The 26,270-nt window shown below is 53.0% G+C and overlaps 2 protein-coding genes across 2 annotated transcripts; one reads left to right on the top strand and one right to left on the bottom strand.

Annotated features, from left to right (window-relative positions):
- Positions 1 to 1,001: 1,001 nt before the first annotated feature.
- On the top strand, positions 1,002 to 15,988 carry TDRD10 (tudor domain containing 10). Its single transcript, XM_014540643.1, has 10 exons — positions 1,002 to 1,034; positions 1,401 to 1,471; positions 2,305 to 2,440; positions 10,339 to 10,381; positions 11,533 to 11,623; positions 12,364 to 12,511; positions 12,773 to 12,918; positions 13,193 to 13,347; positions 15,225 to 15,295; positions 15,501 to 15,988. Exons 1-10 carry the CDS (start codon positions 1,002 to 1,004, stop codon positions 15,531 to 15,533), a joined length of 927 nt encoding a protein of 308 aa, XP_014396129.1. The 3' UTR covers positions 15,534 to 15,988.
- Positions 15,989 to 17,730: 1,742 nt separating this feature from the next.
- UBE2Q1 (ubiquitin-conjugating enzyme E2Q family member 1) lies at positions 17,731 to 26,264 on the bottom strand (the record flags this gene model as incomplete). The annotated part of the gene is made up of 13 exons (XM_005867493.2): positions 17,731 to 18,217; positions 18,664 to 18,730; positions 19,081 to 19,176; positions 19,443 to 19,491; positions 19,583 to 19,641; positions 19,755 to 19,845; positions 20,009 to 20,069; positions 20,264 to 20,348; positions 20,797 to 20,937; positions 22,924 to 22,974; positions 23,571 to 23,675; positions 23,990 to 24,094; positions 26,217 to 26,264. Coding segments are annotated over 13 exons (990 nt in total), but the record flags the coding sequence as incomplete, so codon positions are not given.
- Positions 26,265 to 26,270: the final 6 nt, after the last annotated feature.

The following is a 26,270-nucleotide window of genomic DNA, read 5'->3' on the forward strand; positions in this document are numbered from 1 at the left end:
GAAAATGCTAAGCACATATTGCTTGTCCTGACAAATTGCATGTTGCTCAGCATCTTGTAGATTCATGTGTAATAAACATTAAATATTTAAAAGTAAAAGCAAATTAGAAAATTTGAATTTAAATGTAATATAAACATGAAGACTGAGAAAAATGAGTTATACATAATGTATGTCTAATTTCCTCACCCAACAAAGTGACTTTAGATTGGTAAAAGCTGCTTTTAAAAGAAGATTGTATAAATGTCACACATTTTTTTCCAAAATAGAATTTCCTAGGTAAAAAATGTTTTTTTATCACAGTTGTGGAATTTCCAAGTGCAGTGTGCTGGGAGGGAAGCAGGAAGGAGGCTGTGAGGAGAGGCGAAAGTAGGAGTCGGGCGGAGGCCTGCAGGCACGCTCCCCGGTGGGCAGTGGGAGACATCGGGGACCGTAAAGAAAGCCTTTCGTCCTGGCTGGTGTGCTCAGTGGTTAGAGTGTTGGCCTGTGCACCGTGGATTCAATTCTCAGTCAAGGGCATGTACCTGGGTTACACGTTTGATCCTGCCCCGTGTGCGGGAGACAATTATCCATGTGACTCTCTCACATAGATGTTTCTCTCTCCCTCCCTCCCTCCTTTCCACTCCCTCATGGTGAGGACTAACAAAACAAACAAAAAAGCAAAATTTAAAAAAAAGAAAGCATTTTTAGTAGGGCAGGAGCCAGACTGCGGGTAGTTAGGAGGGAGTGGGCAGAGAGGACACAGAGGCCTTAGGAGGAGATGATGTGGCAGAAAAGTAGGGTGTAGCTCAGAAGGCCATCAGGTTCCTGGAGACGTTAGCTCAAAGAAAGGGGGTGGTGTGTATGTGGAATGAGGGGCCCTCGCTAGCCCAGTGGAAGGAGTAGCCACTGGGAAGGGAGGCAGCCGGAGGGCAGAGGAGGAGGAAGGCTTGAGAGCAGGTGTGGAGAAATGCCCAGAGAGGGGAAGGTGGCCGGAGCCCTGGGCGAGCGGAGGCCAGGCTTCCATGAGGAAAGTGGGCGGGAGACTTGCAGAGAAGGTGTGTGAGCAGCTTGAGGGGAGGCTGAGCAGAGACAAAAGCCCTGTCCCTCAGCACACTGCCTGCCCTCCCCTGGCCTGCACCTCTCTTACTCAGACTTCACTCTGCCCCGTGGTCTGTTCACTTGACTGTCTTGTCTGTAGCCCCGCTGGACCGATGAGCTTCACTTGGAGGCAGGACATGTCTTTCTTGCCTCTGTATTTGCATCACTCAGCACAAAACCCGGCACACACAGCACGTCATAGGCTTTCCATGAAGTATGTGTTCCGCTGGTTACAGATTGGCTGGTTGGGGGTCTGAAACCTTGAGAACCAGTTGTAACTTTTGTCTCTGAGTCTCTTTCTCTTGCAAACCCCGCCTTTGTAGGAGGAAATTCGGTACCTGCTGAAGGACTTCAACCCTCTCCGTGTCCATAGGGTCCAGAGTGGCTACAAATGGTAATGACGGCACTTCCTGTGTTTTCTTTGGGAAGCGACTCCTTTCCTTTTGGTCCATTCTGCTGATGCACGGACATTGCATGCTGGCCGCTGAGCTCCCAGGCCCACACCCACTGGGACTTGGCCCAGTGACATCTGGAAGCCCCCCTGGACTTGTATGGCCCACACAGCCTTGGTTTAGGAGTCCAGAGGCCTGGATTTATCTTTGTAACATCCTTGCTCTGTTTTTGACTTGAGGTAGATGACCAGACCATCCGTAGCCTGGTTGCCCCTGGAAACTGGGCCTACTCATATCTCCCCTTTCTTATTTTCAGGGCAGTAAGAGCGCTTTGACCTTTGGGGGGAGTAGTAGGAAAGAAACCCCAAGCCCTATGTAGCCAGATGGTGTTTAGCAGCAGAGTCAACACACACATGTCTTCTTTTTTTTTAAAAAAAAAAAATATTTTATTGATTTTTTACAGAGAGGAAGGGAGAGGGATAGAGAGTTAGAAACATCGATGAGAGAGAAACACCGATCAGCTGCCTCCTGCACACCCCCTTACTGGGAATGTGCCCGCAACCAAGGTACATGCCCTTGACCGGAATTGAACCTAGGACTCTTCAGTCCACAGGCCCACGCTCTCGCCACTGAGCCAAACTGGTCAGGGCACGCACACACGTCTTCTGATCCCTGCTGCTCAGCCCAGCCCAAGCCTGGGCCTCAGTGACTTGTTTGTGTGTCTGCAGCGCCCCCCTCTGGCTGGAAGGGGAGGAGAGTACCTGCGTTGGGGCTTGGCTGCCTCCCGCAGCTCCGGCAGGATGTGCTCAGAGCTGCCCTGTGTCCTTCCTTGCAGCTTCGCGTTCGTGGACCTGGGCTCCGTGCAGAGAGTGGCGCTTGCGGTCCAGGAGCTGAATGGGACGCTCTTCCACAATCGGACACTGTATGTGAATCCCTGCAGAAGCTCTCCCAGGCGGCCCCCGGAGCTGCAGGTACATGTTCCAGGCTCTCCGTGCTCTGGGGGCTGGTGCTCCTCATCGGGGGGCTGTGGATGAAATTAGGGAAACTTTCTGTTGTTGTTGTTAATCCTCCACCTGAGGATATTTTTTCCCCATTGATTTTTAGAGAGAGAGTGGGAGGGAGCCAGGGAGAGGGAGGGAGGGAGAGAGAGAGAAACATCAGTGTGAGAGAGGGGGGCTGGGAATCAAGCCTGAAATGGAGGTACATGCCCTTAACCATAATCGAACCTGAGACCCTTGAGTCTGGGCCGACGCCCTAACCACTGAGCAAACTTTAAAAATAGACCCTCTCCATTTGTTGTATGTTTCTGATCAGTTTCCAGAATCCTGAAACGGTTGTCTTTGTTTTTGTTTTGTGTTTTTAATCCTCCCTGTAGGGTATATTTTTATGATTTTAGAGAGAAGAAAGGGGAGAGGGAGGGAGGAAGGAAGGAAAGGAGGAAGAGATAGATAGACAGAAAGAAAGAAACATCAATCAGTTGCCTCCCAACTAGGGATTGAACTCACAACCTAGGTATGTGCCCTGACTGGGAATTGAACCCAGGACAATACTCCAACCCAACGTGAGCCACTCAGCCAGGGCCTGAAATGGTTGTTTTTCACAATTGTGTCAAGTCTTATCATGCTTTTTGGGGAGAGGATTTATCAGTTGGAATATTTTGTAGTAAAATTGTTTTCAAGAGGAGAGAAGGTACAATTGGGGAATCAGCTTCACTAGTGCAACATACACATCCAGGAAGAGTTCAGGTCACACGAGGGAGAAAGTATCAAGTGGCATCCACTCTCTCAGGAGTAAAGGATATGAGTTTCCAGAGTGAGAACCACCAATGGGTGCCCAGGATAAGTGACGGGAAAATAAAAACGGACACCCGGGGCACATTATAGAAATATTTTAGAATTCTGGGATAAAGCTTCAGAATGAGAATCTACATGGAAGGGTATGGGATTGTGTGGTGTCGTTGAATTCTGCAGGAAGATGATGGCCAACCACAAATCCATTCTCTCTTAAAAAAAAAAAAAAAGAAATGTAGAATCTCAGAAATATACCCCTCATGTACCTGTTCTCAGAAAGCTACGGAGGGATGTGCTCCAATAAAATGGAGCAGTAAGCTAAACAACCAGGTGATCTAGGAGATCCAACCCAGGAGAGGGGTCTGAGACTTCCGAGATGATGACAGAGGGGTAGAAGAGTTGTGCAGCAGCCAGTCCAGGACAGAGCAGGATGGTGTGAGACTGCAGGATAATAGTTGCATGAAGAAAAATGGAAAATTGAGTGGAGAGGTATGATAAAGAGCTATTGGTGGGTGGGAAAACTGAGCCAGAGATTTAAGAAAATCCAAGTAGTAAATGGAGGGAGGAAAAAGCAGTTAATTCCTGGGGCAAAGATTGTGTAAGAATGAAAATGATCAATCATAATACATAACTTAATTCATCTGTGATTGATGTTTACATCTCTCTATATAAAAGCCTAATATGCTAATTGTCCCTCCGACCCTTCGACTATTCGACCAGTTGCTATGACATGCACTGACCACCAGGGGGCAGATGCTCTGACCGGTAGGTTAGCTTGCTGTTGGGGTCCAGCCAGTCAGGACTGGGTGAGATGGACCGGACATGCCCTGGAGCCCTCCCACGGTCCCTCCCCGGCCAGGGTGGGGTCCCAGATTGCGAGAGGGTGCAGGCCAGGCCAAGGGACCCCACCGGTGCACAAATCGGAAGGGTTCCGGGTTCGATTCTGGTCAAGGGCACGTACGTCGGTTGCAGGCTCGATCCCTGGCTCTGGTAGGAGCAGGTACAGGAGGCAGCCAATCAATGTGTGTCTCTCACATTGATATTTCTCTGTCTCTCCCCATTTCTCTAAAAATAATGGAAAAATATCCTTGGGTGAGGAATAAAAAAAAGAGAGAGTTTGGGCAGGGAGCAAGGTAACTAGAATTAACCAATTTACATTAAAACACCAACTTAATTGAAGTATTAAGTATACTAGTGAAGTATGGCTTCATAAAGTTTGATGAATTTTGACATATGTAATGTCAGCAGATGGTCGTTGGTGCCAATTCAAATACCAACAGGAATGCACAATTTGGGGTGCAGTGAAGAAGGAAACTTGGGTGTAAACAGCTCCGCATTAGTGCAGCATGGCCGCTGCGGTGCAAACAGCTCCACCATGCTGCAGGGTGGCATTGCGGCTACCCGAGCCAGTGGTCCTGGGACCAGGCCTCTCCAGCTGGGCAGCTCCACTCTGCCATGGCCCACTCTGCGGTGTCTGCCCCAGTCTGTCCCACTCCACCCGCCACGGTCTGCAGGTCGGCTCCATGCTGCCCTCTCTGAACCATCTTCAGCCAGTAAACCCAGTTTTCAGTCTTAGGTGGAAAATGGGCACCCCCAGAGCCAGAGGGGAGCTGGCTTATAGCCAGAATTCCTGGCCCCTCGTCCCTGATGAGTCAGAATAGAACTGCTCTGATTGGTTGGAGCTGTGCAGCTCCAATTGGATGGGGAAAGCCTCAGTCCTATTGGTTGAAATAGGACTCCAAGAACTTTTAAGGGCTGGCTCAGAGGTCAGAAGCACCGTGCAGGCAGGCCCTTCAGTGGACACGGGCAGTTCAGCCCAGAGCCTTCTCTGGGAAGTGCTGTTTGCATGAGAGGCCTCTGGGCAGAAATGGCTGCTAGGCTCTGGGCAGAAATGGCTGCTAGGCTCTGGGCAGAAATGGCTGCCAGGCTCTGTTGTTTTTTTAAGACCGAGTAGCCACCAGGAGCCCTTCTTAGTCCTTAGGGTTTACAGTACGAAGCCATATAACCACCACCACAACCCAATCTAGAACATTTTAATCACCCACTAGGTTCTCCTGTGTTTTCCCAATCAGCAGTCCCCCTTCACGTCCCTGGCAACGCCGATCTGCTTTCTGTCGCGTCAGATGAGCGTTGTCTAGAGTTTTGTGTCCGTGGAATCCTGCTGTATGTGCATCTCTGTCTGGCTGCTTCCACTCGGCGGAATGTCAAAGAGATTCACCCGTGTGGTTGCACCATCAGCAGTTCTCTTTTCATTGCTCAGTGGTGTTCTGTGGTATGGACGTGTCACTGTTTGTCCAGCCATTCACCGGGACTTAAGTTTTAAAGGGACCCAGTAGAATAGCTTCCAGGGACCAGAGTGGAAGCAGGAAGACCTGTCACAGGTGCCCCAGGTAAGAATGAAAGTGTCTTGTCACGCCCGCCCCAGTGCTGTTCTGCAAACACGCCCAGCTCATGCCCACCTTGGCCTTGGACCCGCCGCCTTCAGCCCACAGGCTCTTTCCCAGGTGTCTACGGGGCTGGCTTTGTCACTTCATTCAGGTCCTGTTTAGCTGTCACCCCACCTCCCCTCCCACACCCTTCATCCCTGCCCCTCGCCTGTGCTTCTGCATGGCCCTGTGGCCCCTGGTGATATACCTGTTTGTACACGTACTGTCTGCTGCCTCCATCCAAGTGTGAGCACCTAATGGCAGTGTTTGGAAGGTACACATTTTATAAATATTTGTGGGGCGACTGAACGTGGGCTTCCTGAGAACGGGGTCTGCGTCATTCGCCTTTGTTGCTCGGTGCCTGGCCCATAGCGGAAGCACAGAGTGCATAACCTGGGGGAGAGGAAAGCTGTTGAGGGCTCACGCTGTAAATGTCACATTTCCACAAAGATGCGCCCTTCTGGTGGCCCTGGTGCGGTTCCCTAGGTGGGGTGAGAGGCCTTCAAAGCCCATGGCCCCGAGTGACCAGCAGCAGTCGACCCAGAGGCCGCGGGCAGGGAAGCTGCCACTGTTCCGGGTGAGGCCTGCGCCCCTGCTGAGCAGTGGACCGAGGGCTTCTCCCTGGTGTGTGTCAGGCAGGGGTGGGGAACCTTGTTTCCGCCAAAGGGCCATTTGGATATTTACCGTGTAACATCATTCTTGGGCCACACAAAATTATCAGCTTAGAAATCAGCCTGCTCTGTTCGGTCACACATTTAATGAATTCCTAATGCCTTGGCAGGGCCAGACCGAATGATTTTGCAGGCCTTATGGTGTGTGTGGGGGGGCGGGCCCATGGGTCCGCAAGGCCAATCGTTCCCCACCCCTAGTGTCGGGGAACCAATGGACCCCCCCATCCACCCCAGTGCTTTCTGGCCACTGACCTTTGTGTGCCCGGTGTCTTCTCTCCCACTGCTCAGACTCGCCGGCATCGTTCTGGAGTCTGCTGCCCCTTAGGACACTTGGCCAGCTGGTAGCAGTGCCCAGAACAAAGTAAAGCGCCCGTTCACAGCCGGTGATTGCTCTGGGCATGAGGGTCCCTGTGCTCGTAGCAGCGATGGAACTTAATTTAAACCGTCCGGTTTGGCAGAGATTGAGATGCCGCCCGCTCTCTGTCGCTCCCGGGGGGCCGCCTTGGTGACACGCGCACCCTGGCATCCGAGGCTTGTTTCTGGGCGACATGCTACGGTGGCTGGATGATAATAGCATATTTTCCTCTGAAACTTAATTTCACAAACTGTCAGAAAAGGCTTGTTATATTTATCTCTGAAATCATTAGGGAGTAATAATTAGACAAGAACGGTTGAACGTGTTTACATATTGATGATGATTTTTAGCTTGAAGCCGTCGCTGAGAATTGGTTCTCGGGGTTGGTACTCGGGGCTGTCTTAAGAGATTTTAAATAAACAGTCACCTGTGCTTGGCTGGGGGGCAGGTGTTTGCACGGTCACCTTGTCTTGCTGCAGGTGCACAGGTGGGGCCGAAGGTTCCACATGCAGATCGGACTGGTCTCCGTGGTTGACAGGGAGTTAGCCGCTGCGGAGGGCTCGCTCTGCAGGCTTCTTGCTAACCGCGTTGTTGTGCAAACTCAGTCACAGCAGCCGGTGCTGTTACTCTCCCGTCCTGCAGATGAGGAGCAAGTCACCAGCCCACAGTGAAGGAGACCTGTCAGTTCTGGAACCAGGAGTGGATTGCTCTGGGCATGAGGGTCCCTGTGCTCGTAGCAGCGATGGAACTTAATTTAAACCGTCCGGTTTGGCAGAGATTGAGATGCCGCCCGCTCTCTGTCGCTCCCGGGGGGCCGCCTTGGTGACACGCGCACCCTGGCATCTGAGGCTTGTTTCTGGGCGACGTGCACCTGTGGCCATATTCTCATCCCGCTCCTATCTGTTAAGCACCTTCTTCATGTCGTGTCCTGAACCAACACGAGCCCGAGTACATCTTCACATCAGTGCAGATGTGATTCATGGAGGAGAAGAGGAAGCCGAGGCTGAGAGAGTTCATAACTTGCCCCAGGAGTCCATAACTTCTCCTTCCTTCCTTTCTTCCTCTCTCCCGCCCTCCCTCTCTCTTATTCTCCCCTTTCCTCCTCCTCCTCGTATCCCTTCCATTAATCCAGCCACCCACCCCATCCATCCATTCACCCAACATCTGTTTACCGAGAGCTTAATAGGCACTGGGGAGCGTTCTAGGCCCCGGGCTACCTCCGTGTAATTGTCAGAAGACAAATGTGATTCTTATTCTCATGATATTTGTGTTCCAGTGGGAAGAGACCTACAGTAACCGATAAGTAAGAAAATGCCAGCCCTACGCACTAATTAAAATAAGCTGATGTGATGAATGCGAGGGGGCTCACTTCTTTAGATGGTCTTCAGGGGGGCCTCTTTGTGAGGAAGTGACGTGTCACCTGAGATCTGAATGGACAAATCAGAGCCCCTCCTGTAAAGACAGGAAGAACACTTAATTTCAAGCCACAATACCTGCAAAGGCCCCAGGGTGTGATGCGGCGGGAGGAGGGGCAGAGGGCAGAGAGGAGCCCAGTGGGAAGGAGGGTCCTAGCGTGGCATCCTCGAGGAGCCCAAGAGGCTGGGTTTTACTTTCAAGCACAATGGGAAGAGGTTGGAAGGATTTAATCGGGGGAGTCATGTGAATTGAATTTTCGTTGGTGAGAGATTGTATCTGCTGGGTGGCGACTGGATTCTGGGGCCAGTGTGGCAGCAGGAACTCTGTGGACCATGTTGCTATGGTCCTGGGACGCGGTGGCAATGGCTTGTATCCTGGCGGCAGATACGCATAGGGGGGAGCCCGTGGGTTCTGGTGTGTTTTGGAAGAAGAGGCGGCTTGGCTTGCTGATGAGTCTGGTGTAGGGAAGCCAGGGAGAGAGATGAACGTGGCCTGAGCCACTGGGTAGGTAGTGATGTAATTTGTGAAGTCGAGAGAGCTGGGGCGAGGCGGCGTGTGCAGGGTCTAGTTTAGACCTGCTGAGTTCGTGTACCTCTTAGTTGTCCGGTGGAGCAGACATCTCTACATTTGAGTTGAATTCCAGAGAGCGATTAAGGCTGGAGGTCTGATTTTGTGTTAATCTGTTGATTCCTAAAACCACAGAACTGGAGAGGACCTTGGAGAGAAGGTAGATGGGAGAGCGGACCAATTCCTGGGGTTGGCCGGCATTGGCTGGGTCGGCTCATTTCAAGGGCCAGCCAGTCAGCCTGGCCAGCGTGGCTCAGTGGTTGAGCGTTGACCTATAAACCAGGAGGTCACAGTTCGATTCCCAGTCAGGGCATATGCCTGGGTTGTGGGCTCGATCCCCAGTACGGGGCATGCAGGAGGCAGCCAATCAATGATTCTCTCTCATCATTGATGCTTCTAGCTCTCTCCCCCTCTCCCTTCCTCTCTGAAATCAATTAAAATATATTAGAGGGCCAGCCAGTGAAAGATGAGGAAGACCGGACGTGTGCAATGTCAAGGAAGGCCAGGGGAGCAGTGTTTCTAGGAAGAGGGAGTGGGTGGAAAACCGCCGGTGAGCTCAGCGCGGAGAACATGAGGATGCAGCAGCTCTCAGGTCACGCTGACCTGGTGCGAGCGGTTTCAAGGCGGCCTCCTTGGACTGTGCTGCGGGGAAATGTCAGGTGGGGAAGCAGACAGGAGACAGCACTGCCAGCGGCGGAGCAGAGGAAGCTGGCAGCTAGAGGGGAGGGCGGTCAAGCCAGGGTCTCAAACATGGATGACAGGGCATGTTCCTGGTGGGAGGCGTCCACAGAGCCATGGGGGAGGAAGAGGGCACGCCCTCAGGGCTGCTGTCCTTGAGAAGGCGAGACGGTGTGAGACCCAGAGTGTTAGGGCAGGTACCTGGTGGCCAGGGCAGCAGGAGGGATGGCGGAGAGGGCGGGTAGGGGCTTGTATGGAGAGAAGGGGGGACCTCCCGTCCCACTGCTGCCAGTTTTCACCTGGTAAAGAGGCAGGTTCGTCGGTGGGGTGGGGAGTGGGGTGGGTCTGAAGAGGCGTGAAGTCGTCCGTTTGGCGAAGCGGAAAGGAAGCTTACGAGGGGCTCAGGTGGGACTGTAGCGTGTGTCCAGGAGAGAACAGGGGCCACAGGGGCTCGCTGGCAGCGGTCAGTGGCCAGAGCAGGGGAGCAGCAGGGCAGGCAGAGACATGGCTCTAAGCAGGGGTGCGTTTTCCAGGCGAGGACAGTGGGAAGGGGCACCAGCATGGGTTGGGGGCTGCAGGGCTGTAGTGAGGCGCAGGGCACCCAGACCTTTCTGTCTCCACGTAACCCGGCTTCCAGTGTAACCGTTCCCACCTCCCCCCCCTCCCCCCCGCAAGAAGGTCCAGCAGGGACCCCCAGGGGCTCCGAGTCTGGCCTTTGGGACTGTGAGTCCTGCGGGAGCCCCCCTGCAGCTGCCTGCCCCCCCTCCCCTGTTTCTGAGCGTCTTCTCCTGGTTGGCTCAGGGTCCAAGCGAGAAAGAGCGTGAGTGGGTGTCAGACTCAGCGGACGCCGGCGGCGGTGCAGGGGCTGTGACACTTTGCCTCCAAGTCCACTTGGAGTGACTCCACGTACACATCGATAGAATAACTGCTGCCACGCCTGAGCGATGCCTGTCTCCTTCTCCCTAGGTGTTGGAGAGGCCTTCCCGTCGAGGATTTGCCGAAATCGCTGGTGAGATCCCGTGTCCCCAGGACGTGTCTTCCCAACGCCTGACTCAATTCTCCCAGCCCCTCTTTCAGCTCTGCCCCCTCCCCCTGTGGGCCTCTCCGTGGGGGAAATACCCCAGTTTATTCCTCCAGGATGCTTTCTTGATTAATGACTATCAGGCAGCACACCCTCCCCACCCAGCTGAAGATACAGAGCAGCGGTTCTCAACCTGTGGGTCGCCACCCCTTTGGTGGTCGAACGACCCTTTCACAGGGGTCGCCTAAGACCATCCTGCATATCAGATATTTACATGACGATTCATAACAGTAGCAACATTACAGTTATGAAGTAGCAACGAAAATAATTTTATGGTTGGGTCACAACATGAGGAACTGTATTTAACCCTTTGCGGCCGTATGTCTGCTCTCAGCCACCACAGCAAGGAACGGTACGAATCTTAACTCTATTCATTCATGTATCAGTTCATAATTTCTCTGAAAGCTCTTAAGTGTCTAAGCGACCTTGTCACGAACCAAAACATTGCCCCGACAAATCGGAGATATCGAAACTCAATATAAACAAACGCGGTCGTTCCACACTCGCCATGCAAAACACCGTGGCGAGTCAGTCGCCTTTTGAGAGTGAAGAAATCGACAAGCTTCGGAGATACTTCGCCAGAATTTCAATAAAGCTTTACAAATTACGTTTAACTGTAATTAGGCATTCTCGCTTGTTAAGATATTTCAAAATAATACTCCAAAATGGCAAAAAGAAAGTTACCGAAAGAAGAAAGTAACGACGAAGAGTTTTATTTTGGCATCTTGAATACTGACTCTGACATAGAAAGTGATAACGTTTGTAGTGATTCTACTAGTAGTGATGTAGTTCCAAAATAGAATTAATAAATCTTGTTTATCCTTCATAATCTTGCATGTTATGTATCACTGCTCTTTCAATGGAAATTAATTCCGACCAGTACGACACCCATGTCCAAATTTAATACGACCGCAAAGGGTTAAAGGGCCAGAAGGTTGAGAACCACTGACCTAGAGGCTGAGGTGTGGAAGGACGAGGCCGAGTGGCCCATCCTGTCCTACCTCTGAGGGTGGGGCCAGGGCGTCTAGGGGGGCAGGGTCAGCTCTGGTGCCTCCAAGACTCACTCTCCTGCTCTCCAGCTTATCTCCAGCTCACCCCCAAAGCTCCCGGTGACCCCCGAAAGACAGCGAGACGGAGGACACCCTTATTTGCAGTCCCCATGGAAATGAGGTCAGTGGAGGGGTGCAGGGCCCACCAGAGCAAGCGGCGCCTGCAAACAGCATTCCGTCCCTAGAGGGTGGTAGGGGTGGTCCCCGTGTGGGAGTTAAGTTCTCAGGAGCTCCAGCACCAGACCCACAGGGACCTAAGACAATCTGTTTCCGTTTTGGGACAGTGAAGGCCTGTGGCTGTCCCCCACCCCGGGTCCCATGCGGCCATCATGCCCACCACATCGTCTGCTTTAACAGTGGACACCATTCGTCATGTCAGAGATGCCGGGATCATCTCGGATGGGAGCATGCTGTAGGACGAGTGGTTTGTGTGTTTTTCCACGGCAGCAGGTCTGCCTTGCTGACCACACGGGTGCCTTAGGTGATGGAGTTAGTGGGTGGGAGGCTGGAGTTGGGCATGAAGTAGACACAGGAGGAGCGATTTGGGGATTGAAGACGTGTCCTGGGTTTTGGACAGTCCACCCCCTGCTTCAGGTGGTCGGCCCAATGAGGGCCGACCTGTCTGTGGGAGCCTGGGTGTGTGTTTGTTTTCCTCCAGGACCCGCCCCCCTTCCCAATCTCCCTCTCCCCTCCCTGCTGCCCTGGTGCTGCCTTCGTTCTGCGTTATGTACTCATCCCCTCCCTGGAGGGGTGGACCTGACCCAGGGTGACCATCCTGCCTGGCCCTGCCCAGCCTCCTCCAGGACCAGGTTGGTCACCTCGTTCACTCGCTCACCCCGTGTCCCACGGCTCTTCCCCCAGAGGCTCCTTCCTGGTGCCGCTCCTGAGGGAATGCTTCCGCGACCTGGGCTGGCTGGCCACCATCTGCCACACCGGCGGGGACGTGGGGCTGCTGGTGACCAGTATTGTCCCTCGGACCCCGTTCTTCTGGGCCATGCACGTCACGGAGGTATGGGCTTGTTGGTGGCCCCCGTGGGCTCGGCGCCTCCTCACAGAGCCTTCCCGGGGTGGGTGTGGTGATGGGCCGGTCCGCGGCGGCGTCCAGACGAGTGCATTCTAACCCCCCGGGTCCCGAGTCTTCCTCTCTCCCGCCTTGGACCTTGGTTCCCTGGGGGCCGGTCAGTGGTGCTGGCCGAGCAGGGGACGCCTGCAGAGCCAGATGTGGGATGTGCTGCAGGCAGTGAGGCCCGCGCATGTGTGCCACCTGCAGACTCTGCACCAGAACATGCAGGCGCTCTTCAGCACCCTGGCCGAGGCGGAGGAGCAGCAGCCCTACCTGCAGGACGCAGCCGTGCAGCGCGGGGCCCGCTGCCTGGCTGAGTACCACCTGGGCACGTACGGCCGGGCCTGGAACAGGTATGTGCCCGGCAGGGGTGGACGGCCTAAGGCTGGACAGTGTGAGAGAGGCCGGCGGACAGACGCTCCTTCCCTTCTCCCTCCTCGGGACTCTGGTTTCTTTCTTGCTGCTTCCTCTCCCGAGATCTGTGACTATGATCACTTCTCTGCCCGAGGAAGGGGAGAACGAAGGAAACTCGGCTCCGTTAGCCTTGACCTCTGAGCCTCTTTGTGACGGACCGCCGTGCATGCCGCCAGGTGGAACAGCCCTCCGTTCCTCCCTCCCTCTGGCCAGGTGCTGGGTAGTGGACAGGGTGGATACCTGGGCTGTGGTCTTGTTCATCGACTTTGGCCAGTCGGCCACCCTCCCGGTGCAGTGTCTGCGCAGCCTGGATAGTGATGACTTCTGGACCATCCCCCCTCTGACTCAGCCTTTCATGCTGAGGAAAGGTAAGATGCCCTCCAACATCCCCCCCTCCCGTCCCCCCCCCCAACCCCGGACTCAGGGATGGGAGATGCTCTGTCTGCCCCCAGGACCTCAGTGGGGGAGGGTGTGGGGGCAGCCAAGGCCCTCAGGGTACCCTTAAGCCTCTAGTCATTTGATCTTTCCCCGGTTTTTGGCATCTGCCTCTTGCAGAGCTGCCTCTTGGGTATTAGTTTTCACACCTGGGCTCCACGGGCCCCAGCAGGTGCTGTCCAAAGGCTTAGCTCTCGGGGTGCAGGGAGGGAGGGCAGGCTTCTCACCCCTGCTTCTGCCAGAGCTGCTCTGTCTAAAGCAGTGGTTCTCAACCTTCCTAATGCCGCGACCCTTTAATACAGTTCCTCATGTTGTGGTGACCCCCAATTTCATTGTCACAAATGGAACATAATTAAAGCCTAGTGATGAATCACAAAAACAATATGTAATTATATATGTGTTTTCCGATGGTCTTAGGCGACCCCTGTGAAAGGGTCGTTCGACCCCCGAAGGGGTCGCGACCCACAGGTTGAGAACCGCTGGTCTAAAGGAACAGCACATCAACAGAAGGCCCCGAGCCCAGTGCCCTCCACCTAACCATTTGTTTTCAGATTCTAGTTTTCTTCTGTAACAGAATCCTTTCCCCATGAAATCTTAAGCAAAACCCAATGTACATAAAACCGGTGAAAGCGGAGCGACTCTGTGAAAGGATGAAAGAATGCTTTGGGGGATCAGGAGAAGCAGAGGTGAAGACAGACAGACAGACAGACAGACAGACACACTCACTCCCCAAGTGTAGGCCCAGGCCCCCTCACCCCTGGGAGGCTGAGGGGAACGGTGCCTAGTGGTCAGGAGCACCACCCACAGGTCATCTTGGGTAATTGCCCAGCCTGGGGGGAACAGGGCCAGGGCTCTGGAGTTGGGGGCAGGCTGAAGGGGACTGCGTGGTTGTTAGGGGCCAGAGTGCCCAGCCCAGACGTGGGCTGTGCTGAGCTCCCTCCTGGACTTGGAGATGGCCCGAGAGGTCAGGCAGGCGGTGGACAGTCCTCCCCGGATGGATGAGGAAAGCAAAGCTCAAAAAGGTGAAAGGAACTTCCTCACCTCTCACAGCAAGAAAGGCATGGCCAGGGGTGGAAGTGAGGTCCGGCTTTAACATGGTCAGTCTCATGCGCAGACAGTCCCAGATTCGGAGGTTGGCAGGACAGCAGGAGCTGACATTTTGACCGGCGGCCTGCCCTGCCTCGTTCCAGCATGTAAACATGCTCATGGTGAGAGCATCTGCTTCTGACCTCTCTCCCTCTAGCGCAGATGCTCAGAGCAGAGAGGATGAAGTTTTTCTGTCCCCAGAATTTCCCATTAGAGAATGTGAAATCCGCCCAGCTGACCTGGCTCAGTGGTTGAGCTTCGGCCTGTGAACCAGGAGGTCACAGTTTGATTTCCGGTTGGGGCATATGCCCAGGGTGCAGGCTTGATCCCCAGTGAGGGGTGTGCAGAAGGCAGCCGATCAATGATTCTCTCTCATCGATGTTTCTCTCTCTCTCCCTCCCTCCCTTCATCTCTGAAATTTAAATATATATATGTGTGTGTGTATATATATATATATATGAAGAGAGAATGTGAAATCCCAGATTCGTGTCATTATTCCAGTAACAGTAATAATGTCCCCTCCTTTTATATATTCCTCGTGCACCCCCCCCCCCCCCCCCCCAAAAAACTCGGTTTATCCTGCAGCGGGGAGGCAGCCCTAACTAGCAGAGACTTGTAGGGGCTGCTCTGCATCTCCCCGTGGCCCGGCCTCCCACTTCCCTCCCTTGCTCCTCCCGCCTGACCCAGTGCCACCAGGGTTTTGTTGTTGTGTTTTGTTTCGCAGGCATTTTGAGTTCATATCAGCTGACCCATCACATCCTCAAAGGGAAGATCACTGGCGCTTTGAAATTGGAGGTAACTGCCCCGTATCTAACTCAGCCCTGCTCCCTCTCCTCCCACCCCAGGGCTCAGCTGCGGGCCAGTGCCAAGGCCTGGATTGCGGATTTATCTGGCGTTCCCTTAGAGGCTTAGACAAAACAACCTGAAGTTACCCAAGGGGTCGGGTAGACTGGCTGCGGTGGTCCTTCCTTCCCAGTGAGACTTTCTCTTTCTCTTGCAGCCACAAATCCTGAAGTTTGAAGAGTTAAGATGATGTGGCTAGCTAGCATCAGCTCCCTCCCTCCTTTATATATTCTTTGTGCCCCCTCTCCCTCCCCCTCCCCCTGCCTGCCCTGACCTGTGTCCCCCTTCCACTCGCAAGGCCACACTGGTGCCCAGGATTGATTTGATTTGCATTTGCCTTTACCCTCAGCTCCTCTCAGAAAAGTCTCAACTTTGTCTTGTGTCTTCAGTTCCCCACTCAGTATGGACATTTGAACCAAACCTAGGAAGCTTACATGGGAAGCTTCAGGTGGCCATGTATTTATTTTCTGTCTCTTTTTTTGTGCCCCCGGAGCACAATATAAATTGCTCCAACAGATTCTGGAGATTCTGGAGAATGGAAAGGCCCACGGCTTTATTTTCCTGGGATTCCATTGTAGAACCAGGTGGGGAACATTTAACCAGTGAGCCATCACCATGGAGAATAAATGTTGGCACGGTTCACGAGTTTGGGTGATTGATTCCTGTCTGGCCACCTCTCCCCATCTCTGCCCTCCCCTACCCACGGCAGTGAGGTGAGCTGTCTCAGGCTCTTATTCAGCTCTGGCTGCGGGCTCTGGGCTGGGCAGACCCTGCCTGGGATGGAGATTCATTCACACTTGAGGTGTAGGATACTGACCTCAAAGAGCTGTTTCACTTCTCCTTGCCTTAGAAGGAAACTGATTCACGATATGGCTTTGATTCTCCCATGATTTGTAACGCCATGAGAACCCTAAACTTAAGGTCATAAAGGGAATATTAGGTTTGACAAGAAAAGTGGAGGGTTCTCTGAGAGTTGCTGTACAACTCACAGGAGCTGGTGCCTCCCTTATGGCAGGGGAACAGGGACTCCATTATTTCTTTAAAAAAATTGATTAGAGCCAAACTATTTAAATAACTTTATTTGTTTCATCCTTTGGTAGATGAGAAAAATACATTACAAAATACATTATACAGAGGACAGCTCACAGTACACATTACTAAAAACACAATCTACATTTCAGCCAGGGCTGGTGATAAGTTCAGAAGAAAGCCACAAAGGCCTTGAAAACCAGATTTCCGCTCTATGGAATAAGTTTGCCCCTAGGGTCCCCACTTTATCTAAACTTTAGCACCCCATATCAGGTGGGTGTGGGTAGAGTTAGAGCAGCATTGAGGGGGACTGTTGAACTCTCCATCCACCTGAAGCAGCAAGACATTAATCCCTTAAAAGAAAATGGGGGGAAATGACCAATGTTAAAGCATTACAGAACTGACATCGTATAGGCGCCCAGGCAGCGCTCTCAATTCTGGGCTAAGACTAGCATCGTCACTGAGCCATCCCTGGCTTGTTATTGCGGTCATCACCTCGTCTGCAGGCATAGTCTGTCCCTCAGAGCCTGTCTCAACCCCAACGCAAGCTCACTGACGGGAGGCAGGCAGCACGTGTCAAACGCAGACCTCATACCCTTCCTTTTAAACAGCATGTACAGACAACACAGCACTGCCGGTTCCAGCCCCGCAGACTTCCTACCTCACTCTCCCCGCCCCAGCAGTTCCCAGAGCCTGGGGTGGGGACACAGGTGTACACAACAGCCCCCTTAAAGCTAACCTTCCCAGAGGACCCATCTTATGGAAGTGGCTTGAAAAGAATCCACAATTTTTCAAGCCAATTTCAGAGCTATACCTGTTTTCTCTTATGAGACCAAGGGAAGTGACAGAGAGGAGGGTGAGCAAAGAAGCTAGCCAGAAGCCGTTTCCCGGGAGGGAGGGGTTGGCGAACACCGGAGTTGTGGCATACAGAGCACACTGCTGAGACCAGAGGCTGAGTACACACGAGATCGCCTCCATCACCACTCAACTCATTTAAAAGCAATTCCATGAAACAGCAGCCTGGTGAGCCTCCTTTCCCATTTCCTTGTTCTTAGAAATTTGAAAACATCTGCAAGTAGAAGAGAAAAGTAGTCCTAAGAATTAAGGTCATCATTTCAGCCTGCTACACCGTGGCTCAGCAGGGCAGGCTCTGCATGCCAGGGGGACGAGTGCTGGTCGCTCCAGAGGCTTCAGACGGAATCTGAGTGCCAGGCGTGTGCTTCAGCTCCACCTTCCTCTGGCTTTAGCAGTGAAGTGCAGCCTCTCATCTCGACCCCTCCCCCACCACCCAAATAGTTTCGGGGATGGGGGTGGGGTGGATATGGGAACAAAAAGAAAGATGAGTCAAGACCAGCATCTTCAAATTAACAAACTGTAATTGTTTTCCCAAAGATACATTTTTTTCATACACATCCATCATACACTGTAACCAAAAAAAGCAGTGTACATGAAATAAGAGAAAATAAATTAAAAATCCATAGCATAGGTAAGGAGGCTCTAGTCTGGAGCACAGCTGAGTTTCCAGCAATATAAGGAGGCTCAAAAGTTTCTTTTATAAGAATGCCTGCTAGCAAGGGTTCCAGCCAGGTGGTTGGTTGGTCTGTAAGTCAGTCTTGAGTACTTGAAACAGTTCGGTGTTTGTTTTTTTCCTTAGCGTTTAGAATAGCCATCATTGTCCTGCAATAGGCAGAGCTATCACGTCCAGGAAAAATGAGGGAGGGAACCACAGAGGCAGCGTGAGATCCAAATACAGCATTCAAAGGTAATTGGTCCAGTGGTGCCTGGGGAAGGAGGAGGGGGCGGCGCTCCAGGGTTAGCCATCTTCCTTTGGGGGTGTGTACCAGCCTGCAAAGAAACCCAACAGTGAGGTGGAGGCTGAAGTCCCTGCTCCCAGCCCCGAGCACTGAAGACTCCAGGGTGACAGGTGAAATGACCCTAGGCAGGGCTTCCAGTGCGGGGAGAGGTGCAGGGGCAGGGAGACTGCCTACGGGGAGAGCGTAAGCAAGGGGAGAGGCTGTGCCCAGCCCGAGATGACAGGGTGAGGTGAGCTTTCTCACAGGGTGGTCGGGAAGGGGCAGCACCGAGGCCACATGGGGTATGGTGGCTGGTGCTTTTCTGGAGAGGAGGCAGTGGGGGTAGCCACCTCTAGCCCTTCTTTGGGTAACGGGCAGGTGCTGTGTTAATGGGTGATAAAGGCTCAGAAACCAGAAGGGGGTCCTTGCTACTTGGCTGGAAGGGAAAACCTCAGGCCTTCCGAGTGTCCGAATCCCGAGTCCTGGCTCCAGCCTCACCGTTTTTTTCGTGGATCTGCACCAAGGACTTGTAGGACTGCTGTGCTCTTGTCAGACTGTATTGAGACTGGGGAGAGGAAGCCGCCAGGTCAGGCCATGGCCAGCTGCGGCTTTACTGCCCCTCGCCTTCCATGAACTGTCACCCAGAGACCCAAACTTGTGCTCTGTTAACAGAAGTGCCCCCACCTGTAGGCCCCTCGGGGATGCAATCCCATAGCCTTCCCGTTCCAGACCTGTGTCCTCCCCGAAGCCTTAGGCAGCCCCTCAGGCCAAGGCCCTCTCCTGTTCCCACCATGGTGTCCCAAGCCCATGCATCCGATGCCTCATCCGCTTGGCTCCTCAGAGAGGGCGGCCTGGGCCTGCTAGTGGCCCAAATGATAACTGGCTCCAGCCCATCCAGCAGCCCCGGCTCCTTACTTTGTTGGCTCCAAACTGCACTCGTGCTTTCCCCTTCACCAGTGTGGCACTGATCTGCATGATCACGGACTCTATCGAGTAGGCACTGCTCCAGCCCTGGAAACGGGGGGAGCAGCAAGTCAGCAGAGCTCCCAGACACCTCACACCTGCTCTCCAGCAAGGAACTGTGTCTGTGGAAGGGGTCCTGCCCTTCACGCCCGGAATAGCCACCACCTGTTTGTCTGGGTCAATGGGTGCCGGGCTCTGCCTGGCGAAATGAAAGGGCCACATGAAGCCCATCACCCGAAAGCCACAGAGGTGTGCGGTGAAGCTCACCGAGCCCTGCCCTGGCCAGCCTGACCAAGAGCAAGAGACAGGCTCACCTGCTTGGTGAGAAGTTCCATGCAGATGGCACCTCCACCCAGCACATACCTGCGGAAGAAAGGTTATAGTCAGTTGTGCCTGGCAAAAGCTCACGCCCCTTTCTCACCTTCTGTAACAGGAGCTGCCCTCAGCCACTCACCCTCCTGAAAGGACTGGAGACACAACCCTGACAAACGGTGGGTCAAATGGAAAGTTATCCTGTGAGAGACAAAGGCAATAATTAGCGGGGGAGGCCAGGATCTGCCACAATTTTGTACGGTGGAGAAGGAGGCCTCGGCCAGGAGGGAGGGGCTGGAAGGGAAAAGACTTACTTTAAAGGAAAAGTTAAGTAGGATGAAGTCTGCACCTTCTTTCTCTTTGAGGATCTGGAGATCGTTGTGCAAAGCGCTGTCCTGGTCAACTCTATGAAGCAATGAGTCTGGGCTGACTCCTTGTCCTAGCTCAGGAGCCTTGTGTCGACCCCCACTGCCCACACCTGCTCCTGGGACTGCCCGAGACTCCCAGCACAGTGGCTCCCCACATACTGGGCCTCAACTTCCTTTCCAATCCCAGAGTCCCCACTCACTTGAGGAGTTTGACATTCCAGTCATAAAGACTGTCATTCACCAGTTCGACTGCATAGTTTCCTGGAAGGCGGGAAGACAGGTGTTAGTAGGATGGTCCAGTTGAGGATCCACCCAGGCTGAGAAGAAAAATATCAAAGGCTCCAGGTGCACCCCATGGACATGCAGCCAATCTAAGCCACTGGCTTGAGGAGCTCCATTCTGGCTCGTATCCTTAGAGAAGCTCCTGTTCAGGCCCTTCCCTGAGGCAAACTCACCACCTTTGAAACTCTGTGATCGGTATATATCCCTGAGCTCCTTCATCAGCCGGTCAGTGGCCTGCACCGAGCCAGATACTGCCCCCTGCAAGGGAGGGAAGACAAACGTCTCAGGGTCATGTGGTTTGGAAACACACATACTAGACCAGGGGTGGGCAAACTTTTTGACTCGAGGGCCACAATGGGTTCTTAAACTGGACCGGAGGGCCGGAACAAAAGCATGGATGGAGTGTTTGTGTGAACTAACATAAATTCAAAGTAAACATCATTACATAAAAGGGTACGGTCTTTTTTTTTTTTTAGTTTTATTCATTTCAAACAGGCCGGATCCGGCCCGCGGGCCGTAGTTTGCCCACGGCTGGACTAGACCTTAGGGGCAGTCTGGCAGCTTGTTCAGGATCTGAGCAAGGATTAGGCACACCTATAACTCACTCCAGAAAACAGACTGCTCCCAGACTGATAGGTGATGGCCTACCACCTTCTAGCCAGTACCCACCACCCCTTGGCCCAGCCTCTCCCTAGAAGGTACGTACATTTAAGTAATCTTGCCTCTGGTTCTTTTTAATTTTCTCTAGGATAGCCAAGTTTTCTTTTCCGATGCCATCATCTTCCGATTTCTTGCCCTCAGCTGGCTCTTCCTCTTTCATTTCATAGTGATCTAGGTCTTCTGTGTCCTGAAGGTGGGATGGGATAGAGAAAAACCAACACAGGTTGTGGAGAGGGGCCATCGCCTTCCCAGCCCCATTTGGTCTAGAGCTGCAAGTTAAGGAACAGTGGACTCTCCAGCAAGCTAAGGAACACGGCATCCTTCCTGTTCCGGCAACAATTCCCAGCCCCATTCCCTCCACAACCTAACGGACAAGGCGAACCCCCTCCCATTCAGTCCTACAGCAGAACTACGTACGGGTCTAGGGAAGCAGAGACTCATTTCTCGTCTCCCAGCCTGACCCTGCTCCAACGTTCCTAAAACTCTCCCTTGGCAGCAGCTCTTAATTCCTAGAATGACTTTGGCCTGACACTGTGAGAGATCATGTTTCACCAGGTGACTACTGTACCCAAGAATTCTCAGGACTCCAGGTTAAAGGAGGAACCTGGATCAGAAACCTCATGCCCGCCCAGGTGCATGACCTGAGTCAGCACAGGCACCACTGACAAGAGGGGAATGAGGAAGGCGGCCCAGCGAGGGAGCTTGGTAGAGGTCACACAGAGTCCACTGTGCATGATGGGAAAGCCCATATCCAGGATGTGAACCCTCTGTTAGATGCTGGGTGATGGTGCAGAGGGCTCTCTACTCTCGACAGGAGTAAGTTTCATGTGTCATGAGTCTTTTGTGTCTTAAGACCTTAACAAAGTTATAGAACCTGGGACATTAATGCAATGCCTGGAGACAAAGCAATCCAAGTGATCTGGCTCCAGCAGGACACGGCGATACTGACTTCCTAATTATTGCCGAACGTTCATTATGTCGGGCTCTATACTGGATGCCATACACACTAGCCCAGTTAATTCTTACAGCCACCGTGCCTTTATGTTATCGTTACTCCCCTTTTTACAGGTAAGGAACTGAGGTCTAGTAATGTTAATTCTCATGTCCAAAGTCATACAACTATTAGCAGAGCTAAAATGCGAATCAAATCTGTCTGGCTCCGAAGCTCAAGTTCTTAATTGTAATATTATGCAGAAATATCTATGTTTTTAAAATATATCAGATAAATTGTTTAGCACTATGTACTGCATGAAGCATTTTACATGCAATGCCTCATTTAATCTTTAAGACAACCATATATAGTAGATACCATAATTCTGTTTTATAAATAGGGAAACTGCAGCTTAGTAAAATTAGGTAAACTTCCCAAGTTAAGATAACCTCGGAGATACAGGATGCAAACCCAGGCCTGCTCAAAGCCATCTGAAATTAACTTGCTGCAGCCTGACCAGTTTGGCTTAGTGGATAAGCAGTGGCCCATGTCGGAAGGGTCTCGGGTTCAATTCCCGGTCAAGGGCACGTACCTCGGTTGCAGGCAGGATCCCTGGCCCCAGGTCGGGGCTAGTGCGGGAGGCAACAAGTCCAATGTTTCTCTTTCTGTCTCTCCCTCTCCCTTCCACTCTCTCTAAAAATAATGGAAAAATATCCTCGGGTGAGGATTTAAAAAAAAAGAAAAAGGAAAAGAAATTAACTTGTTGCTATTTAGTATAAACAGATTTGCACTTAACTGTCTTCAGTGGTTGGATGTGAGTGCCCTGTCTCCTCTATTACACTGGCCATTCCTCCAGGTCAGTAAATCTGTCTTTACTCACTGGCATTTTTCCCTCCCCAGTTTAGACTGGAGCTCTGTTAATCCTCACCCGAGGATATTTTTTTTCCCATTGATTTTTAGACAGAGTGGAAGGAAGGGAGAGAGACAGAGAGAGACATCGATGAGAGAGACATATGGACTGGTTGCCTCCCGCACATGCCCCGTCTGGGGCCAGGGATCAAGCCTGCAACCGAGGTATGTGTCCTTGACCAGAATCAAACCCAGGACCCTCCAGTCCACGGGCCAATGCTCTAACCATTGAGCAAAACAGGCTAGGGCTACCCTGGAGCTCTGTACACTGTGGATGCTCAAAGCTGCTGATTGAAAGTTTCCTGCCAATGCTGCCTCAGGTGGCAAGCCTACCTCAGGCATCTCCTCATCTTCATCTTCTGAAGACACGTCTTCCTGTGTGCACTGCAGTGGGGAGAGGAAAGGTGGGAGATCAGAGCCCAGTGGCTTCCTAGAATGCAACCTCTCACCTACTCCCCCAAGCTCCCAGGTCTGGAAGCTGTGTGCCCATCCATAACGCTGCCAGCCTGTCCACCAGCCAGATCTGAGTGGAAGCAACAGCCCAGGCAATGACTTCACTAGCAGCCCATTACTCTCCTCCTACCATATGCCAAAGTATAAAAGGGAAGCAGAGTGGCTATTTCTGTCACCCACCTCACAAATCCCAGTTTATTTTCCCCAAGAGGGATTCTTGCTTCTTGGTTCTTAACAAGGGGCCTGAGACCCCAATGGCCACCAACTTCTACTGGAACCCCCCCGCCCCCCGCCCCCTCTTCTCCACATAAGGTATATCGCCCATGAGAGTAAGTTTTGATAGGTGAAGCTATTAGCGTCCCATTTAACTAGATTCCCATCTGGGGAAAAAAGCAGCCAAGAGTCACAACACGTGTGTGTGTGTGTTTGGAGGGTCGGGTGCAGAGGAACTGCTGCAGATTTGTCTCCATCGCCCGAGTGCTGTCTGTGGGGTAACTGCACAAGGCCTGAGCTCCTCGGCTCCTCACCTGGTCTGCGGGCAAGGGCTGATCCAGCATCTCCACATCTGGATGCTGAGGGAGGTTATAGAGTTTACACAGGTCGGAGATGATCCTCTTCAGATGCTGCAATAGCTGGGGGTAGGGGACCACAGTGACATCAAATACTCCTTTCCAATCCCAATCTGGACAGGTACATGGATGAGCTCTTAGCTCAGAACCCAAATTGGTACCTAGTTCACTAATCTTATGGACCACGTAGCTGTGGGAGAGTTTACTGGACCCATCCTGGGGCTGGCATAGGTCTCCCCCGTTGTCCTTTGCAAGCAACTCCCCCAAGGAGTCTGCCCCCACAGTTCAGCCTACTGCACCACCCACTTTCCAGGTGTCTCCCTTTCACAGTTCGCCTTCAAGATATGGGCCCAACCTCAGCACCCTGGCCCCCTTACCAGAGTATTCCCCTTCTTTATGTCCACCAGCCTCTCCAAGACAGCAGCCAAGTTGGGGTCATCAGACTCCACCGACCAGATGGGGGGCACAGCAGGGTATGACTCCTGGCGGGAAAAAGAGCAGAGAGCGCGGTCAAGATGGGCAGCTCTGGGAAAAGCTACATTTTGCCTGCCCTCCACTCCTCAAAACTTCTAGTTCCTTTGCTCTTTCTCCAGCTCACGGAAGCCCAGCTCAGCAGGTCAGTATCTAATCCGGCAGCTTTCTGAGGAACCCTAGGCCATGAGAAGAGAGAGCGGCACAGCCACACTCTGAGAACAGTGAGGGGCTTATCCAGGTTCTGGACTTGAAGTTCTCCCACACCCAGCACCAAGTCCTCTTCTGATTTTCAAGCTCCACGATCAGCTGAGGAACAGATCACCTCACCACAATCACACTGATGTGAAAAAAGCAGACTACAGACCACTTTCAGTTTAACTGCGGAAGCAGGGATTGAAAACTAGATTGTATCTCCAGAATCTAAAAGTGAAAGGGTAGCAGAATTTCCACACCCCACTTCCAACAGGACCCCTCAAAGGCCAATTCTCCCCACCTCTCTCTTGGGAAGCTGCCACCCTCTTCGTCCAGGCGTAGGATGCAGGGCTCCACATGGCAGGCTGGAAGAGGCCTACGCTGCGAGCATTCCCAGCATTCCTGAGCCTCAGTGCCAAATGCAGCCGGACCGGACTCCCCCTCTCCCTAAACCAAGGGGCCAGTTCAGGCCAAGTCTCCTTTACAGGGGCCACAGGGTGTCTAACCGAGAACCTTCTAAATTAACTTCCTTTTAGGGACAAAGATAGTAGATGGCCGCTGGCAACTGGAAGGGCAGGTAGAAGGGGGAAAACCTACCCGTAAGGAATTAGTAGCTAAATTCAGGAACAAAATGAACTCCTGAGGTTTCCACATCTGCCAAGGAAACCATTTCCACGTTTACTAGGGGTTTCAGCTCCGCCATGGTTCTAATCCTCCACGCCGGAGGGAAACAAATGATTCAAGATGCCCCTGTCTTCACCTAAGCCACACCTAGTGCGTCAATCTTAACTTCCTACTTCAGTAGGAAAAAAGGTGATGTGTGTGGTTGGCGGGGATGGAAGAAGGAAGAAGTGGGACACGCGAGTTTTGGTGGGACATCCTCCCATCTGAGCCGAGGCCTGCCTCGCCAAACCCTGACCCGGTTTGATGAAGGAAAGGGACAGAAAACAGGAACCATGTCAACTGAATCAGGACCCAGAGTCCCACACAATCCACAAGCCTGTCTTTCCCCAGACTGCTCCCATTTGCAGCCTGCTGCCTGCCCGGATCAAGTCCTGTTCTCCGAGTCCTCAACCAGGGCCGCACGTGATCACAGCAGGTAGTGTAAGTGCTACACCGCACAGTACGGGCACTCCCAGGGTACCAGCGGCCAGCCCTCTTCAAGGGGTCTGTGAGGGTGCACCAGCCCAGCGAGCTGAGGGTGGAATGATGTCCACTGGGGAAAAAAGGAACCGTTTCTGTTCGGAACGGGATCGTCCTCAAACATGACCACCATTACCAGGAAAGGCAACACACAACCCCGGACAACTGGAGATATCCTCAGGGAACAGCGAGGGAGTGGCCGATCTGCTCCCAGCTGGGGCAAAAGGAGAGTTAGAGGTTACACCACAATGAAAGGGAACCCGAAGGAGAGGGTCAGCGGACTGCAAACCACCACCAGGTAGATTCAGAGGCAGAGGGGCTGCAGCAGGCGCCTGGGCAGGGCTCTCACAGGTGGCCGAGTCCTAAGCGAAAGGTGCCGTGAGAGGGGGCATCACTGAAACGTGTCGAGCTCCCGACCAAGTCCTTCCAGCTGAGGTCGGGGCAGAGGCCTGGAACCGGGCAATGAGCGCGAGGGGAAGCAAAGGGCACTCCCAGGTGGCAGGGTGAAGCCGTGGAGAACCCCAAATCGTGAGCCTGGGGATGTGGGTGGGTGAGTGGAGAGGGGCAGTGGCGGCGCTGCGTGTCAGAGTGTCCCTCACTAGGAAGGGTCCAGGGGGAAGCTTCTGGGTGCTCGGCAGAACCTCCAGGGGCGGACACAGTGTGACCTGGAGGGAAGGAGCGAGCCCCAAGGGGGGATTCGGCCTCCCAGGTCTCCCGAGATAAAAAAGCTGTGCGGGGGGACCTGGAGTCCCTGAGAGGGGGCTCCTGTGGAGGCGCACGCAAGGGGGTCCTCACCGTGATGTTGCAGTGGATGCGGACGGGATCCCCAGGCACCGACCCCCAGGCAGG

This window comes from Myotis brandtii, unplaced genomic scaffold (genome assembly GCF_000412655.1).
Source record: "Myotis brandtii unplaced genomic scaffold, ASM41265v1 scaffold250, whole genome shotgun sequence".
Taxonomy (NCBI): domain Eukaryota; kingdom Metazoa; phylum Chordata; class Mammalia; order Chiroptera; family Vespertilionidae; genus Myotis; species Myotis brandtii.